At 40.5% G+C, this 19,019-nt stretch overlaps 1 protein-coding gene across 2 annotated transcripts in view; it reads right to left on the reverse strand.

The window, feature by feature from the left end:
* Nucleotides 1-12,139: 12,139 nt before the first annotated feature.
* eeig1b (estrogen-induced osteoclastogenesis regulator 1b) overlaps nucleotides 12,140-19,019 on the reverse strand; it is a 73,780-nt gene continuing 66,900 nt past the window's right edge. For both annotated transcript variants that reach the window (XM_064943307.1, XM_064943306.1), the window contains 3 exons: nucleotides 16,855-16,979; nucleotides 16,635-16,704; nucleotides 12,140-16,513 (listed from right to left, as the gene is read on the reverse strand). In XM_064943307.1, the coding sequence (XP_064799379.1) occupies nucleotides 16,468-16,513; nucleotides 16,635-16,704; nucleotides 16,855-16,979 (241 nt within the window). In that variant the 3' untranslated portion in view covers nucleotides 12,140-16,467. The remainder of the gene's footprint in view (nucleotides 16,514-16,634; nucleotides 16,705-16,854; nucleotides 16,980-19,019) is intronic.

Consider the following 19,019-nt stretch of genomic DNA (forward strand, 5'->3'; position numbering starts at 1 on the left):
CTCCACTTGCACACTCATCTTCTGCACATGTATCACTCCAGTGTTTAATTGCTATATTGTAATTATTTAGCCACTATGGCCTATTCATTGCCGTATACCTCCCTTATCTTACCTCATTTGCACACACTGTATATAGACTTTTTCTACTGTATTATTGACTGTATGTTTGTAGTTCCATTTGTAACTCTGTTTGTTTTGTTTTTATTTTTACCTTTATTTAACTAGGCAAGTCAGTTAAGAACAAATTCTTATTTTCAATGACGGCCTAGGAACAGTGGGTTAACTGCCTGTTCAGGGACAGAACGATAGATTTGTCAACTCGTGTGGCACTGCTTTGTCAGTTTGTGTGGCACTGCTTTGCTTTATCTTGGCCAGGTCGCAGTTGTAAATGCGAGCTTGTTCTCAACTAGCCTACCTGGTTAAATAAAGGTGAAATTTAAAAAAATAAGTGAAAAAAATAAACATGTAGTGAATACATTTTTTTTGTATACGTTTTAATGATTCTAAATCGTTTCTCAAATCAGAATAACATTTTTTTTAAAGGGACTTTTTCTACATTTTGATTTGTGTTTTCCTAATAAAATAAAGAGATTTATGACATACTGACATTCAATTGTGGAATCAGTGTAGTAAAATAATATTTCAAACTTAGATATTTAAATGGTTGTATGCATTTTCTTGACAATATATATAGTTTTACAGTCCAGAACAGCTCATTATGTAAACAATTACAGAGTAAGTGTTCAATAGATTCCGTTTCTAGTTCACAAAAACTGCATTCTATGTTAACATCAGGTATATATTTAGAAATCAAGCTATTACACTAGTAGAATCTATGGATAATCTTAAAGGAGATCTCCTTTACTTTATTGGTCACCATAAATGTGTGTGGAGTGAGCCAAGCACGGCGCCAGTTTACATCAAACGATGATGCCCAAAAAAATATAGCCGAAGGAATAGAAATTCTGTAGAAAATATCCCTTACTAAACGATTGTTGAATTTCTTATCTAGTAAACCTATGCCATTCACCTGGATATCACTTACAAAGGAGATGTTCCAAAATAAGCAGAATTCTGAAGTAAAGATTTTCTCACTAGGTATAATTGTCCTTGCTTGAAACCTCAGTTGTAACTTTACATAAATTCTCTCCACATCAATAGATTTACACAAATACTAACTAATTAGCTGACAATGACAATGTTTTTCGAGAACCAGTTACGGTAAAATAACATCTTGTTTCTATGTAATATCGACCCATTATTCCATACAATCATTTATGAGGTGAAAGTTGTGTTTATACAGCAAAGGCCAGCACATTAAAGCCTGCTTGTGAAAAGCTGCCAATTTCACAGGAAGTTTACCCACAATATAGGGACATTGTAGTAAAAAATTAAGCCCTCCGAGCTTCTGAAAAACAAAATGAGGTATAATATTCCAGAAACTACAAGGATTTTTTAATGTGCCTTTTAACCCAGTTAACTTTTGATATCTGATAAAAGAGATTGCCATCATAAACCCTGTTGATGATAACATCTATTTTTATCTTATGTGGCTTGTTTTTCCATATGAAGTTGTACAATGGCCTATCTAAGGTACAACAAGTGGATTTGAGTGTCAATCGATAGCCCCTCAGCTTAGGATAAAATCCCTCCCTAACCATGAGGATAATTTATTTTTGATATATTTGTAGATTCAGTTACAGGATTCAAATTAAGATCATTCAGGGCGGCAGGGTAGCCTAGTGGTTAGAGTGTTGGACTAGTAACCGAAAGGTTGCAAGTTCAAATCCCCGAGCTGACAAGGTACCAATCTGTCGTTCTGCTCCTGAACAGGCAGTTAACCCACTGTTCCTTGGCCGTCATTGAAAATAAGAATTTGTTCTTAACTGACTTGCCTGGTAAAAATTAAGGTAAAAAAAAAAAATTCAGATCCTTAAGATTTTTGGTGATTTTACACTGAGGTAACAGTGTATTACAGTATATTTTTCAGAGATGTTACAATCTGCTGGATTGACAGCTCCTTTCAGAACAAACCTCTCACATTTGGAAAGATTTAATACCAAACCTGAGATTTTGGAGAACTGCTTCACAATATCCAATGCTAATCTAGTTTGTGACACATTTTTCAAAAAAAGTGAGGTGTCATCCGCCAGTTGGGATATCTTGTTCTCTCTGGCCTGGAATGTAATGCCTTCAAATTGACTTTGCTAAACTAAGGAGCATAAGATTTGAGCTACTAACAAAAATATAAGGTGGAATTGGACAACCTTGTCGTATTCCTTTGTAAATGTTAAACCTTGAAGATATTCCATGACAGAGTTTGATTCAGCTATTGCCACCATTATACAGAGTTTTAATAGCATCATCAACAAAAAACTAGCAAACTTCAAATGCTTAAGACAATCAAAGATAAAATTGTGACTTAAGGTATCAAACGCTTTCTGAAAATCCAGAAATAAGATAACAGAGAAATCATCCAATAGATCACAATACTCAACCAAATCTAATACCAGCCTCAGATGATTAGATGTATTGTGCCCTTTCATAACTTTGATTGACATTCATCAACCAGATCATTCAAGCACGTCTTTAACCTTTTCGCAAAGATTGAGGCTACACTTTTCTAGTCGTTATTTAGGAGTGTGATTGGATGGCAATTATCAATAATTAAGAGATCCTTGTTTGGTTTAGGTATAAGAGTAATAACCCCTTCCTTCAGAGAGGCAGGTAGTTCTCCCTTCTTTATAGCCTGCTTAAAGGTTTCAAATAAACATGTTGCTATTTCTTCAGAGGTTTTGTAAAATTCTGAGGTTAATCCATCACAACCTGTAAATTAGTTATTTTTTTATTAAGCAACCCCATATTGGATGTCCATAATGGATCAATCTTGACAACAAGACCGACTGAACTCTTCCCTAATCGAGTTAACATTCTCTATAGAATCAAGGAGATCATTAGTCACTCAAACTGTTATCTAAGGAGTAAAGATTCTCATAACTTTTGGTAAAGTCTGATAACAACTCTCTATCCTCAGAGGTTACCCCATTAATCTTAAGATTCCGAAGTGTGTTGAGTTCCCCTCTCCTCTTTTCCAAATTAAAAAAGTATCGACTGTTCTTTTCATTTTTTTCAAGACATTGTTTTCTGGATCTTATGAAGGCTCTTCTAGCCATTTCCTCATAAAATGTATCTAGTTGATTCTGTAAATGATTCAATTTAGCTTTATCATTAAGATCATGATGCGCAATCTCTGTGATATCAACAATTTTCTTAGATATCAGCTACCTCAAACCTCCTTCTTAAAGCAAGCCCTTTTCCATAAGTAATACAGGCTGAGCGGATTTAAAATCTCAGCAGTTCCCAATATTTCCCATATTCTACATTAGAGGTAGTTAAATTCCAGTAAACATAAATTATATTCTTAATCACATTTTCTAAATCATCATGCAATAACAATGAGATATTTAATTTCCAATAACCACCAGAGTATTTCTTATCATTTTTGCACATTCTTATAGTCAGCAATATGAATGTGTTATGGAAAATCTTACACAGGACACTCAAAGTCAATATCGAATGAATCACTCTTTATTGTTAGCAAGCTGGAGAGGTCACAGTTCAATTTAGATGCATAAGTACTGGTCTGAAGTGAGCTCCAAAAGAGTGTTCCTTACTGCTAGCTAAACCTACTGTACATAGACATGATTTGGTCCCCCCCCCCCTATCTCTTGACCAGACACAGGCAGGAACCAAGGATTGTTTATGACACCAAAGATAAGATGCACAATGAAAATGTCCTTTACAACTTTATGATCCGTCAGGACTGAAGTCAGTATTTTTACCTCTACAGTGTTGGGCTCAAGATGAAAGGTTATCACCAACAAGTCTATTCTTGATTGTAGTGAACGATCTCTATTACGCCATGTGTACTGTTTCTCTCCAGGGTTTTGAACTCTCCATATGTCAGGCTTTGGCAGAAATACACCAATTGCTTCACACCAGTGTTTGGCCTATGGAACAATCTACAGTATCGGTCTCATTATAATAAACCATATTAAAATCCCCACCAACTATAATCTGACTGGATGGATATTTTCTCAGAAGATGTAAGAATTTCCTCAATTTCCTCTAGAAGAAAGTCATTTGGAGGACTAGAACAGTATCCATATACATTACACAACACAAATAATCTGTCCATTTTTGCTGAGTTTATGTATTAACAGAAGTCTTAACTTGTAAACCATAACACCACAATTCAAAACTAGAACGCTCAGTTTATTGTAGGGAAAGGGCTATATTGTAAGCCTACCGCAGGAGCAAATCACCCTGGTCTAATTTATTTTCAGTCCACGAAGAAGGCTCTGATTCCTCTGTTTCCACCCATTCCTTGATTTCGGGCGTCTTGGACAAGAAGCTACCTTGCTACCTTGTCTGCAGCAGTCAGGTCCTCACCGACTAAACATTTTCTCTCTATCAAAAAGGCGCTTTCCTTTGCTTTCTTCCAATCTGCATCTCTTGCTGTGCAGAAAGCGACTTGGATGATGATTGAGCGGCTGCTGATGGCATCTTGCTTCTTCACAATACGATGAGCGACATCCACACCATGTCCATATATCCTTCGGGGAAGTCCAGGGCTACAATGTTACAGATGTCACTTACTATGCACTTCACATTCTCACCCTGGTCCTCTGGGACACCTTAAAGCTTTAGCCCCACCTTCTCTGGTATCGCTCTGCTTCTGACAAGTGCACTTGTCAGTGCATGTCAATGGTCTTATCCTGTGTAGTGCATTTATCAGAGGTTGCAGTGTTTGCATGTTTACGCTCTTCGATACTCGTCTGCATGAGTCAAAGAGGTCTTGAGGTCAAAAAAAAATGGTGTTTTCGTGTATCATTTTCTCCAGACCATTGGCTCTTTCATTTATCTTTGCAGAGACAGCATAGATTATGTTGACCTGTAGTTCGCGCAGACAATTATTTTTGTGTCTTTTTGGGTGCAGGACTATTAACTTGCGTTTCTACATTTGCACAAAGTGTGTGCAAATGTAGGGAGGTAGGCAATAAATAGGCCATAGAGGCAAAATAATTACAATTGAGCATTAACACTGGAGTGATAGATGTGCAGATGATGATATGCAACTAGAGATACTGGAGTGCAAAAGAGCAAGAAGATAAATAACAATATGGGGATGAGGTAGTTGGGTGTGCTATTTACAGATTGGCTTTGTACAGGTCCAGTGATCGGTAAGCAGCTCTGACAGCTGATGCTTAAAGTTAGAGAGGGAGATATGTCTCCAGCTCCAGTGATTTTTGCAATTCGTTCCAGTCATTGGCAGCAGAGAACTGGAAGGAAAGACAGCCAAAGCAAGTGTTGGCTTTGGGGATGACCTGTGAAATATACCTGCTGGAGCGCATGCTGCTATGCTGGTGGTTGCTGCTATGGTGACCAGTGAGCTGAGATAAGGTGGGGGTTTACCTAGCAAAGACTTATAGATGACCTGGAGCCAGTGGGTTTGGCAATGAATATGAAGCGAGGGCCAGCCAAGGAGAGCATACAGGTTGCAGTGGTGGGTAGTATATGGGGCTTTTCTTGATTTATTTGCTTGATTTAGTCTGATCAGTGTAACAATTCTCATTCTTAACAATGGCGGATTCTATAGGGTAACAATATAGGGTAATTACTGTGCTTGTCAGCAAGAACACTACTGTTATTCCCCATACTTGTTTTATTATTCCACTTCTTTCCAATGTTGCCAGTGAATTCACATATTTAAAATCTGATATGCCTACTATGTATTTACAAAATATATTACATGAGGCTATGTATTATTTCAGCCATTCATGGACAGTTTAGAATAAGTCATATAAATAAGCTTTGGATATTAAATGCTCCAGGAATCAAATATCATTTTCAACATTTTAGGGAGACTCACAAATGCATAATATTTAGTCTATGTAGAGTAATATGATGGCAAGGATCTTCAACTAGTAGGCATAAATCGACTGAATATTGAGGAGAATATGATTTGGTTACCCAAAGCCATCAATTGTTAATATCAGTCATTCTTGTGCAGAGCTTTGGTGTAGTGGTAACACCCCCTGTCACATACAGCTTTTCACCTGAGATCAGGGATCAATCCCTGCATCCAACCATTCTACTGTTTCTCCCATTTTCCTGTCTCCCCAGCTCATTTAATTACTGTCTGAATAAAGTTTCAAACCACCCGAAAAAAAAATGTAAAGTACAAATATTAGCATACTCAAAGTAACAGTCGTCCTAAGTACACCTGACCTCTGGATTTTATTTTTTTATTTTCCACCCTGGTCATAGGCTTAAACGATGTCAGAATATGTAGAATTGCAGGAAATGAGCTTTAAAACAGTACAGTTTTCCTGGGAGAGGACACCCAGAACCCCGTCTAGGGGTTGTGCCATTGAGCAATGAAATTCACATAACAAATCTCACTCCAAACCTTTGTCAAAAGTTGGAAGCCCTGAAACTTCTTTAGCCTAGGTGTCACACCCTGACCATAGTATTCTTTGTTTTCCTTATTATTTTGGTTAGGTCAGGGTGTGACAAGGGTGATATGTGTTTTTGTATGTTTCAAGTCTAGGTGTTTATGTCTATGGTTGCCTAGATTGGTTCTCAATCAGAGGCAGCTGTTTATCGTTGTCTCTGATTGGGGACCATATTTAGGTAGCCATATTCCTTGGGTATTTGGTGGGTTATTGTCCATGTGTAGTTGCCTGTTTCATCACTCGTGTTACATAGCGTCACGGTCGTTTTGTATAGTTTGTTAAGTGTTCTTCGTGCGTTCTGTGCCAGCAAATACAGGGCGAAAATAAACATCCAGCCAGGGCGGGTTGTGCCAGCTCTACACTCCAGACCTCCAGTGTGCCTCCACAGTCCAGTACACCCTGTTCCTCTTCCCCGCACTCGCCCTGAGGTGCGTGTGCCCAGCCCGGTACCAGCAGTTCCGGCACCACGCACCAGGCCTCCTGTGCGCCTCCAGAGCCCAGTAGGTCCTGTTCCTCCTCCCCGCACTCGCCCTGAGGTGCGTGTCCCCAGCCCGGTACCACCAGTTCCGCCTCCAGTGTGCCTCCAGGGTCCAGTACTCCCGGTTCCTCCTCCCCGCACTCGCCATGAGGTGCGTGTCCCCAGCCTGGTACCACCAGTACAGGCACCACGCACCAGGCCTACAGTGTGCCTCGCCAGTCCAGAGCGTCTGGCGACAGTACCCAGTCCAGAGCGTCCGGCGACAGTACCCTGACCGGAACCTCCCATGACAGGCTACAGTCCGGAACCTCCCACGACGGTCACTAGCCTGGGGTCTCCAGCGACGGTCCCCAGCCCTCAGTGTAAAGAAGGCGGGCGGTGTCCAGAACCTAAGCCTCCAAGGTTAGATGCCCACCCAGACCCTCCCATATATGTATGGGTTACTGTCATTCCCTGACCTTAGCATTCTTTGTTTTCTTTATTATTTTGGTTAGGTCAGGGTGTGACGAGGGTGATGTGTTTTTGTCCTGTCTTGGGTTCTTGTATGTTTATGGGGTTGTTTCAAGTCTAGGTGTTTGTCTATGGTTGCCTAGATTGGTTCTCAATCAGAGGCAGCTGTTTATCGTTGTCTCTGATTGGGGACCATATTTAGGTAGCCATATTCCTTGGGTATTTGGTGGGTTATTGTCTATGTGTTGTTGCCTGTTTCAGCACTCGTGTTATATAGCGTCACGTTTTTTGTATAGTTAAGTGTTCTTCTTTTATTAAAAGAAGATGTATTCATATCACGCTGCGTCTTGGTCTCCTTGTTACGGCGAACGTGACACTAGGTTGGAAGCAGGACTGGGCCATTCTGCCGCCCTAGGCTAGACCAAAAAATTGCTGCCCCTACAAGAATAGTCCCAGTAAGCAAAATTACATTGAAAGATGTCAAAAATAGCCATTTTTTTCCAGATGTAAAAGTTAGGTTAAATGTAGGTTCTGAATGAAAGGGGAAAATAGGTGTATGTTTTTTTCAGACGTTGAAATCAGTTTAGTTTTTGTTTCGGAATGAAAGTTGAAAAAATTCATAGACGTTAATGTTTGGGCAAAATCAAGGCTCGTCCAGACCGGACAAAATCTGAACCAATCATAGATGTCTATGATTGGTTCAGACTTGGTCCAGATCGGACCAAAAAACAACATCCGTGGACGTGGAAATCAAGGCTGGTCAGGACTACACCAAAAAAAGACATCCAAAAGGTACCAGCGTCGGTCTGTGCTTACTGCAGGGATCGGCAACTCCAGTGTGGTGTCACACCTTTTCCCCTTCCCTAGTTAACACAGCTGATGAAACTAATTGCATTCTAAACTGAAGATCATGATTAGTTGATTATTGGTGTCAGATGTTCATGTGGTTGACCCACAGGCCCACCAGTTTGTAAAACAGACGTTTGCATTGACTTTATTAGTCCTGATTCCTGTGACTTATCAATTTAGCTATTTAAGGTCTGAATATCAGTTATCCTGGGCCTATTTGCAATGTGTTTACACAGCGGGAAAAGCAGAAGTATTTTATTTTTTGCTATGATCAGCTCGTGGAAAATGTACAGATACAAACTTGAAACCACTGATCATTAAAATGTTGCCCTTGGGATGAAACTCCTGGACAGCAGTTGTGAGTAGCCTGATTGTCCATTCTATATTGTCCATTATATTTTGACCTGTCCTATTTTTAGGACATGTTAACATTTCAGCGCATCTTTTGTTTAATTTGGCGACATATAGGTTAGGCCATTTGTTCGGCGACATCTGTAGGATTTAAAGTTTCCATCTCATTACATTGTCATACATTTTATCTCCAGCCTGTAGGCTACAGAAAAGGCCACATACTCGTTCTACCTTATCCTATATCTGCTACATGATTTATGTTAGATACGTTTTTGGACGAAATGTTGGTGGAGCTCAGCAGTGACGTCTCTCCAAGAGCACCCTGGAGAGGCACACTGGGAATGGACAAGATAAATATGTTGCATCACTGCCTATGACAAAGTGGTCACTGCTTATCATAGGGTGGCATCAGCGCTCACCTCAAAAGCCCATATGCCACTGGTTGAGAGAATTTGTCATTGTTTTTGGGCAAAATTATGTGAGGTTTAATGTGTTGTTGGAAGTGTGTCTTTGGCACCCAAGTGGTGCAGCGGGCTAAGGCACTGCATCTTAGTGCTAGAGGTATCACTACAGACCCTGGTTCAATTCCAGGCTGTATCACAACTGGCCATGCTTGGGTCAGTGCACAATTGGCCCAGCGTCATCCGGGTTAGGGTTTGGCCGGGGTAGGCCGTCATTTTAAATAAGAATTTGTTCTTAACTAAGTTGCCTAGTTAAATAAAAATAAATACAAATTGGTCAGTTTAGCTCTGAAAATGCTGCCCTTTTTGTTCCGTCGCCATAACCGGCTGCCTAATGAGCTGTCTGGCCCTGGTTGGAAGGCTGACACATGTAGGCTTTTGTTGGAAGGACTTTTGTTATATCTTCCCGTTACTGTAGATTAAATGGGAAAGCCAAATATGTCACATGGGGCAAAAACCTGAAGACCAGGGAGGTTTTCCAATGCCTCGCAAAGAAGGGCGCCTATTGGTCATGTTTAATGGCTGTGATAGGAGAAAGCAACTGAGGATGGATCAACAACATTGTAGTTCCTCTACAAAGTGAAAAGAAGGAAGCCTGTAAAGAATAAAAATATTCCCCAACATGCTTCCTGTTTGCAACAAGGCACTACAGTAATACTGCAAAGAATGTGGTAGACAAACTTTTGGGGGAAAATATAACACATTACTGAGTACCACTCTCCATATTGTCAAGCATAGTGATGGCTGCATCATGCTACAGGTATGCTTTTCTGGATAAAAAAAGAAACAGAAGGGAGCTAAGCACAGGCAAAATCCTAGAGGAAAACCTGGTTGTCTGCTTTCCACCAGACACTGGGAGATTACTTCACCTTTCAGCAGGACAATAACCTAAAACACAAGGCCAAAGCTACACTGGAGTTGCTTGCCAAGAACACAGTAAATGTTCCTGAGTGGTACGTTACAGTTTTGACTTAAATCTACTTGAAAATCTATGAAAAGACCTGAAAATAGTTGTCTAGCAATGATCAACAACCAATTTGACAGAGCTTGAATAATTTTGAAAAGAACAATGGTCAAATGTTTCACAATCCAGGTGTGGAAAGCTCTTAGAGACATATCAAGAAAGACTCAAATCTGTAATCGCTGCCAAAAGTGCTTCTAAAAATGATTGACTCAGGGGTGTGAATACTTATGTAAATAAGATATTTTTGTATTTCATTTTCAATACATTTGCTAAAATGTAAAAAGTTTTCACTTTGTCATTATGGGGTATTGGGTGTAGATGGGTGAGGATTTTTTTATTTAATCCATTTGTATTCTGGCTGTAACAACAAACGTGGAATAAGTCAAGGGGTATGAATACTTTCTGAAGGCCCTTTATGAGTACTTTTTTTGCATATCCATTCTTCTTTCAATGCCAACCCTACTGTGTAAGGCCTTTTTCCATCTCATATGACCATAGAACCTGGTGCCAATGCCATGCATATTAACAATTCTGGCAATGATAGGTAGAAGCTATTGGTCAGTCTTACAGTTTTAGCGACGATGCTCCTATACTGCCTGTGCCTGAGTGATGGTGGCTGGGGTTCCTGATGATCTTTTTGGCCTTCCTGCAACACCTGGTGTTGTAGGTGTCCTGCAGGGCAGGCAGAATGCACCCAATGGTACTTTCGGCTGAGCGTGCCGAATTTATTCAGCATCCTGAGGTTGAAGAGTCGCTGTGGGATTATTTAAGATACTCTTTGAAGAAGTAGGGTGTCAGATGTTTTTAGAAGATGGGCTGGGACTCTGCTGTCCTATCTTAAGGGGGAACTGATTCCACCATTGTGGTGCCAGGACAACGAAGCGCTTTGACTGGGCTGAGTGGGAGCTGTCCTTCCATAGGGGTGGGAGGGCCAAGTGGTAGCAGGACAGAGTACTCAGTTTGGGGTGTAGGGTTTGAACATTGCATGAAGGTAATGAGGGGCAGTAGCACTTGCTGCTCCGTAGGCAAGTACCATGGTCTTGTAGTGGATGCAAGCTTCGACTCGAAGCCAGTGGAGTGTGCGGAGGAGCGGGATGACATGGGAGAACTTGGAAAGGCTGAACACCAGGTGGGCTGCAACGTTCTCGATAAATTGCATGGGTTTGATGGCACAAGCGAAGTGCCCAGCCAACAGTGAGTTGTCGTAACTCAGATGGGAAATTACAAGTACATGGATTAGGACCTGCGCCGCTTCCTGTGTGAGGTAGGGCCGTATTCTACGGATGTTGTAGAGTATGTACCTGCAGGAGCGAGTCACTGCTTTGATGTTTGCAGAGAACGACAGGGTCCAGGGTCACACCAAGGTTATTTGCACTCTGGGAGGGGACACCGTGGAGTCAACCGTGATGGAGAGGTCTTAGAGCGGGAAGGTCTGCCCCAGGAGGAAGAGCAGCTCTGTCTTGCCGAGGTTGAGCTTGAGGTGGTGGGCCGACATCCAAGTGGAGATATCTGTCAAGCACGCAGAGATGCGTGTCGCCACGTGGGTGTCAGAAGGGGGGATGGAGAAAAGTATTTGAGTGTCATCCGCATACCAATGATAGGAGACACCATGGTGAGAATATGTCGGAGCCAAGTGACTTGGTGTTTAGAGAGAAGAGGAGAGGACCTAGAACCTAGCCCCGGGGGGGCACCAGTAGTGAGAATATGTGGAGGAGGAAGGAGAAGGTGGAAAAGAGATTCCTAGGGTTAGAGGGAGAAGCTTGAAATTTAGAGCGATAGTCTTTAGCAGAAAATACAGAGGAACAGAAGGTAGAGCGGAGGGAGTGAAAGGATTATAGGTCCTCCGGAAGCTTAGTTGAAATTACTATTGCAACATGTTCCTTGGTAGATAGTGGTACCAGCTAGATGATTCATTGCTTAATCACATGTAAGTGATTGTTGTGTCTTGGAGATACTGTATACTTGTAGTCAAAGTAACAGCATGATCATTATGGAGTTACTGTATGGCCTCCTATATGAAATTGAGAGGTACATTGTATTATGAATGTGTAATAAATCAGCCAACAAGTTTTATTTTAATTTTAGATACCCAACAACGGCTTTATTTCCCCAAAATATGACATTTAAATTGTTCAAATAGACATTTACCATCTTGAATAGGAAACATTACAATGTGTGTACATATATAGTTCCAATTCATCATGTCACAGTGTCCCTCCACATGTGAGTTGAATGTGACAGAATAAATGCATTTTAGGAGAAAAAAAAAGATAAACTTTGGAGCAATACCTGTGTGTGTGTGTGTGTGTGTGTGTGTGTGTGTGTGTGTGTGTGTGTGTGTGTTTACAATAAATGTCTAAATAATTCTGGAAAATCAGAAAAATAGTCATTTCAATAGTCGTCTATTGATATAAATTCATTAACTGTTGACTTTTTTAATCATATACATCTCTTATTATTAACATTATAATTCTTAAGGTCATAAGTTTGGGTGGACCTCTCGGAGAGTCTTGGACTCGTGTGCATAGTTTTAAAATCCCTTTACAAAGATTAACAAAAATAAAAGAAATAGAGGATAAATAATTGAAATAGATCAAATGTTATGTCAAGTTAGTAGTCCAGACCTAAGTGCTGTTATCATGAATATCATAGCAGCCTAGGTTTCAGACGGAGGAATGGTATATCTGGTCCCCATTTAAATTCTGGTTCCCCTACCTACTGAGCTGATTAGCCTTACGAAAGGTCCATGTGAGTTTGCAAATTATGATTTTCAAAGAAATTATTGATTTTCTTTTTAAAATATCTGATTGAACAATGAAAGTGATTTACAGTACTCGGTCTTTCAGAGAGCAATCTGTCTTGACTGCCATCCTCTTACCAAGTACTTCAAACCACAAAATGGAGGTGATATAGTGGCTGAAAAGCCATGACAAATATCTGATGATGTGTTGCATCAGAGAAACCTCACCCTCCATAGTGATGTGTTGCATCAGAGAAACCTCACCCTCCATAGTGATGTGTTGCATCAGAGAAACCTCACCCTCCATAGTGATGTGTTGCATCAGAGAAACCTCACCCTCCATAGTGATGTGTTGCATCAGAGAAACCTCACCCTCCATAGTGATGTGTTGATTAATTCATATTTCAAATATGCAGCAGAAAATCCTTAGCGCTCCATTCATGACAGCAGAACCTCATGTTAACATATTGGTTCAACTCGTTTGTTAGAAAAATCACAGGTTACAAATAGTCAAGAATGTATGAAAACAGAACCCAAACAATTCAAGAAATATACAATGAGCCCTCTTGTAAAAATAAAAACAGTAGCAGGGGAATCAGAAATAACCAATTATTACAACTCTTTAGTGTATATATTTTTTTTGTCTACTTGAATTTTCAACGTTTCAAAGTAGAGCACAGGTACAGGTTTACCAATACATGTCTGCTGCATAGAACAAATAAACCAGCCAGCTGGTAAAAATTAAAACAAGTCAAATATGAATCAAGTGTTTGCCATTATAACCATGAATAAAATGCTTGGGACTACACTACTACGAGATAGACAGTGTAACGGTTTCGTTGTAAAAGAAGCTCACGCTAAAATACAGATTCACTGTGTTGCAGAGGGCTTGTATAATCAAAGTTGATGAAATAGAGTTGAATGGTCCATTTCAGCTTGACACATACAAATAAAGCTAAGAAAACCTGTCAACATTTTCCCATGCATGTGTATGCACGTCAGTGAAGTTAAAGTTTATGCATTCATTGTTTCTTTTTTTCACATACAGTATGCACACAGCATCTACAATGACACAAGGTGGAGAGTGAAATACACACAAAAAAGCACATTGCAACAGCACACACAGCCCAATTGTATTTTTAAAGGGCCAGTCAGGAGACATTTTTCTCTGTGCCTCTGAATGTCAACTCCCAGTATGCTGTGAATGTCTGTGTCCCAAATATCACTGTATTCTCTATACAGGGCTCTGTTCAAAAGTAGTTCACTATGTAGGGAATAAGGTGCCATTTGGGACACCTTATGTCTGTTGTAAAAAAAACATCCTTGTTAGGAAGCTATGTTGAAGCTACAGGTGTGTAGATGAAAGCCCATATTGCACTTTTCCTTTAAAATACATTTCAAATGAACAGACTAAGGGCGATAAGACAGGCTAAGGTGCGAGCATTAGGTCCATTTTCCTGCTCAGATCAACTGAAACATTACTCAGGGGTCAAGAACCGTGAGACAGGTGAGTGGCAAGCTCTTCAACTTGCACACACACACGCACAGACACACGCACGGAACAGACACACGCACGGAACAGACACAGACGCACAGACACACGCACACAGACACACACGCACAGACACACACAGACACACACACACACACAGACACACTCACAGACAGACACACACACAGACACACACAGACACACACGTACACACACACACACAGACAGACACACACACACACACACACACACACACACATGGACATTTCCTCTTTTCCACTCCCTCCCCCAAAAAGATATGCGCAGGCACAAACACACATACAAGAGGCCATTGTCATTTGGGAATGAGAGGGGAGTTTCTACTCAAAATCCTCCATTGTTAGCTCCTAAGGGCTCTGACTACACCATACCCACAATGCAATGTTCTTCTAACGGGATCAAAATCCGGGGGGGGACAGAAATAAAATTACATTTCTCCCCTGCAAATAGAATAGCTTGTTCAATTAAATGAAGATGACCAGATACCATTGTCAGTTTTATCATTAGAGCCCTTGTCAGTTCATTACGCTTGATAACGACTGGTGATATTGAGGCTTAGTGGAAGGGCAACAGTTGGACAGTTCTAGCCAAGCCCATATAGAAGGTATTTCACAAAGAAGGATTCCAAAGTTAGCCAGCCATCTTTAGTAACCCACTTCAGTAACCAAACCATTTAAGGGCCCCCTACTCAAAATCAGTGACCTGGCTTGCATTGAGAAAGCATATTTGAAATAATATGCAGTCAAGTTTCCTTTTGAGTCTCACTGTAAGCATTGATTTGTTGAGAACACAAATACAAAAGGGCTTTCTTGCAGATCAAGATGTATTTTTTTCTCCCAGAAACCTAGTAACGTAATTCATTGACAACTCCAGTCCTTGACAACATGGAGGGATGTCATGGGCATGGTGACACAAAATAATTGGGTCTGACATACAGGACAAATGAGCGACAGTCAAGGGATAAAACGACAGACAAACAGACAGACAGACTGTCAACAAAGACAGAAATGTCCCCCTCTGATTTTCCAACTTTTCCACTTACGGTATAGTCAGCTGGTGCGCTTGAGGATAGTCTTCTTTACATCCGTAATGTGAGACACTATGTACAAGACCCAGGAGAGGATCAAGGGCTTAGACTCCAGTACTCGATTACCAATCCGGCCTGCATTTATCTAGACTACAGTAATCAATTACCAATCCGGCCTGCATTTACCTAGACTACAGTAATCAATTACCAATCCTGCCTGCATTTACCTAGACTACAGTAATCAATTACCAATCCGGCCTGCATTTATCTAGACTAGAGTAATGGATGAATCATTGACCATGTAGTATGTACAGTTGCATATGGCCAGCCATATGTGCACGCGTTTCTCTTTCTGAGGTCCGTATTTCAACATGATCTTTGATCATATTATATATAAGCCTATATTGTAAAACATTTTGTAATTTATAATATATTCTATAATGTATATATAATTTTATTCTATAACATGGGTTCTTTGGGCTATACCGTAATTTTGACCCCAGGTCTGGTACGGTTTCTGAAATCGGGGGATTGCAAGGGGTCATCAAATATAGAACATTTCACATTGAAAACCACCCATTCAAGCCTAGTTCAAATGGCCTGTTCAATTTCTCTATTTAGTAGTTTGTAACCAAGTCTTTCTTTGATAAAGTAATCTCCCCTCATTTGAATTTATATTTGTTATTTGAATAACTAAATGTATCCCCAACCATTATCATACACAAACATTGTTCAAAAATTATACAAACAGGTTAAATCATAACATTCCAACTTTTTGAGGCAGCCACATTTGCCTCCAACACAACCTGTGTGGCAAGCTTTTTCCTGATTTTCAGTGTTTCACTACAACTCCCACGGTGCAATGGTTTCCCATTTCTCTCTCTCAAGTAGTTTGCACCCTTTACACCTATGGTCCCCCAGATGAAAGCATGAATATAAAAACTTTTCTACATGAATGGATTATTCATAAATTACACCTCCCATCACCGTAAATATCTCATTAAAGGGTTACATATGTTGTTTAGTGGTGTTTGTTGAAGTGGTGTAACTCAAAAGACAGGGGTATGTGCATTTGTGTGAACACACACACACTCATCGCTAGTGGCTCTCGATCACCACTGGCTCAAAGACGCCAGCAGTCACCCTACAGCAAACACAGAAGAAGAGGAAGGGATTCATTTATTTATTTCACTACCATAATAAATTATCTTTTTGATCATGTAATAACATACTGTACACAGACATTCTGACATGCACAAACTCACTTGTTCCCCAGTTGTAACCCACTTAGGGCTGTAGTCCCATCTTTGCTGACAAACAATCTGAGGTTGCTGTCTATGTATGGAAGCAATAATTAAAGACAAAAAAAGAGAGGGAGAGAATAGGTAGAGGAGAAAACAGTGAGGAGATGAGAGAGAAGCAAAACATTATCACTGTGTGGTCATGCTCACTGTTCCATCAACACAACCTTCTTCCTACCCTTACCTTCTTCGTGGCTGCTGACATCGGCAAAGTTCTGGCTCTGGATAATCTTGTCCACGATGTCGTCGGCGTCTATGCGCGTATCATCCACCCAGGTGGGTTGACTCTCAACCGTGTCCTTCTTCCTCCTGGCATGTCACATGACAGGGTTAACCCAACAACATCTGATTGAGGCTATTTTCAAAGGTTGTTGACTGTGATGCAGTTAGCCTCGGTCAGATGTTGTTTGTTATCTCAGCCGTCAGTGATTGTGCTGAACGTCTCACCAAGGCAATAACTATTGAATGCTAATCAGGTCATACTTGTCTCCATATTTGATGTGTACCTTTTTGACACGGTACAACCAAAACGGTGTTCGATATATTGCTGCCAAAAAGTCATTGGTTGAGGTGCAGGAATAAAGCACTTCTGAGTCTACTGTCTGCATGCTTTTCCTTTCTTTATATTCAGGGTTTTTGGCCCAGCAACAATTTAGGTTTTTGGGAATAAATGTCATGACAAAGAAATACAAATATATGTGTGTGTGTATATACAGTACCAGTCAAAAGTTTGGACACACCTACTTATTCCAGGGTAATTTCTTAATTTTTACTATTTTCTACATTGTAGAATAACAGTGAAGACATCAACATCATGAAATAACACATATGAAATCATGTAGTAACCCAGAAAGTGTTAAACAAATCTAAATAGATTGTAGATTCTTCAAAGTAGCCACTGATGACAGCTTTGCACACTTTTGGCATTCTCTCAACCAGCTTCATGAGATAGTCAGTCACCTGGAATGCATTTCAATTAACAGGTGTGCCTTGTATAAAGTTAATTTGTGGAATTTTTTTCCTCTTTAATGCGTTTGAGCCAATCAGGTGTGTAGTGACAAGGTAGGGTTGGTATACAGAAGAGAGCCCTATTTGGTAAAAGACCACGTCGAATTGCTGCAAAGGAACCACTATTAAAGGACACCAATAATAATAAGAGATTTGCTTGGGCCAAGAAACATGAGCAATGGACGTTAGACTGGTGGAAATCTGTCCTTTGGTCTGATGAGTCCAAATTTGAGATTTTTGGTTCCAACCACCGTGTCTTTGTGAGACGCAGAGTATGTGAACGGATGATCTCGGCATGTGTGGTTCCCACCGTGAAGCATGAAGGAGGAGATGTGATGGTGTGGGGTTGCTTTGCTGGTGACACTGTCAGTGATTTATTTAGAATTCAAGGCACACTTAACCAGCATGGCTACCACAGCATTCTGCAGCGATACGCCATCCCATCTGGTTTGCGTTTAGTGGGACTATCATTTGATTTTCAACAGGACAATTACCCAAAACACACCTCCAGGCTGTGTAAGGGCTATTTGACCAAGAAGGAGAGTTAAGGAGTGCTGTATCAGATAGCCTGGCCTCCACAATCACCCGACCTCAACCCAATTGAGATGGTTTGGGATGAGTTGGACCGCAGAGTGAAGGAAAAGCAGCCAACAAGTGCTCAGCATATGTGGGAACTCCTTCAAGACTGTTGGAAAAGCATTCCAGGTGACTACCTCATGAAGCTGGTTGAGAAAATTCCAAGAGTGAGCAAAGCTGTCATCAAGGCAAAGGGTGGTTACTTTGAAGAATCTAACATATATTTTTCTGCTTACTACATGATTCCATATGTGTTATTTCATAGTTTTTATGTCGTCACTATTATTCTACAATGTAGAAAATGTAGAAAACCCTTTGAATGAGTAGGTGTGTCCAAACCTTTGACTGGTACTGTATATACATTGAGTGTACAAATATACATTGAGTGTACAAAACATTAAGAACACCTGCTCTTTCCATGACAGACTGACCAGGTGAATCCAGGTGAAAGCTATGATCCCTTATTGATGTCATCTGTTAAATCCACTTCAATCAGCGTAGATGAAGGGAAGGAGACAGGTTAAAGAAGGATGTTGAAGCCTTAAAACATTTGAGACATGGATTGTCTATGTGTACGATTCAGGGGGTGAATGGGCAAGACAAAATATTTAAGTGCCTTTTGAATGGTGGATGGTAGCAGGTGCCAGGCGCCCCGGTTTGTGTCAAGAACTGCAATGCTGCAGTTTCACGCTCAACAATTTTCCGTGTGTTCATGAATGTTCCACCACTCAATGGACATCCAGCCAACTTGACACAACTGTGGGA

This window comes from Oncorhynchus masou, chromosome 28 (assembly GCF_036934945.1).
Source record: "Oncorhynchus masou masou isolate Uvic2021 chromosome 28, UVic_Omas_1.1, whole genome shotgun sequence".
Classification (NCBI taxonomy): domain Eukaryota; kingdom Metazoa; phylum Chordata; class Actinopteri; order Salmoniformes; family Salmonidae; genus Oncorhynchus; species Oncorhynchus masou.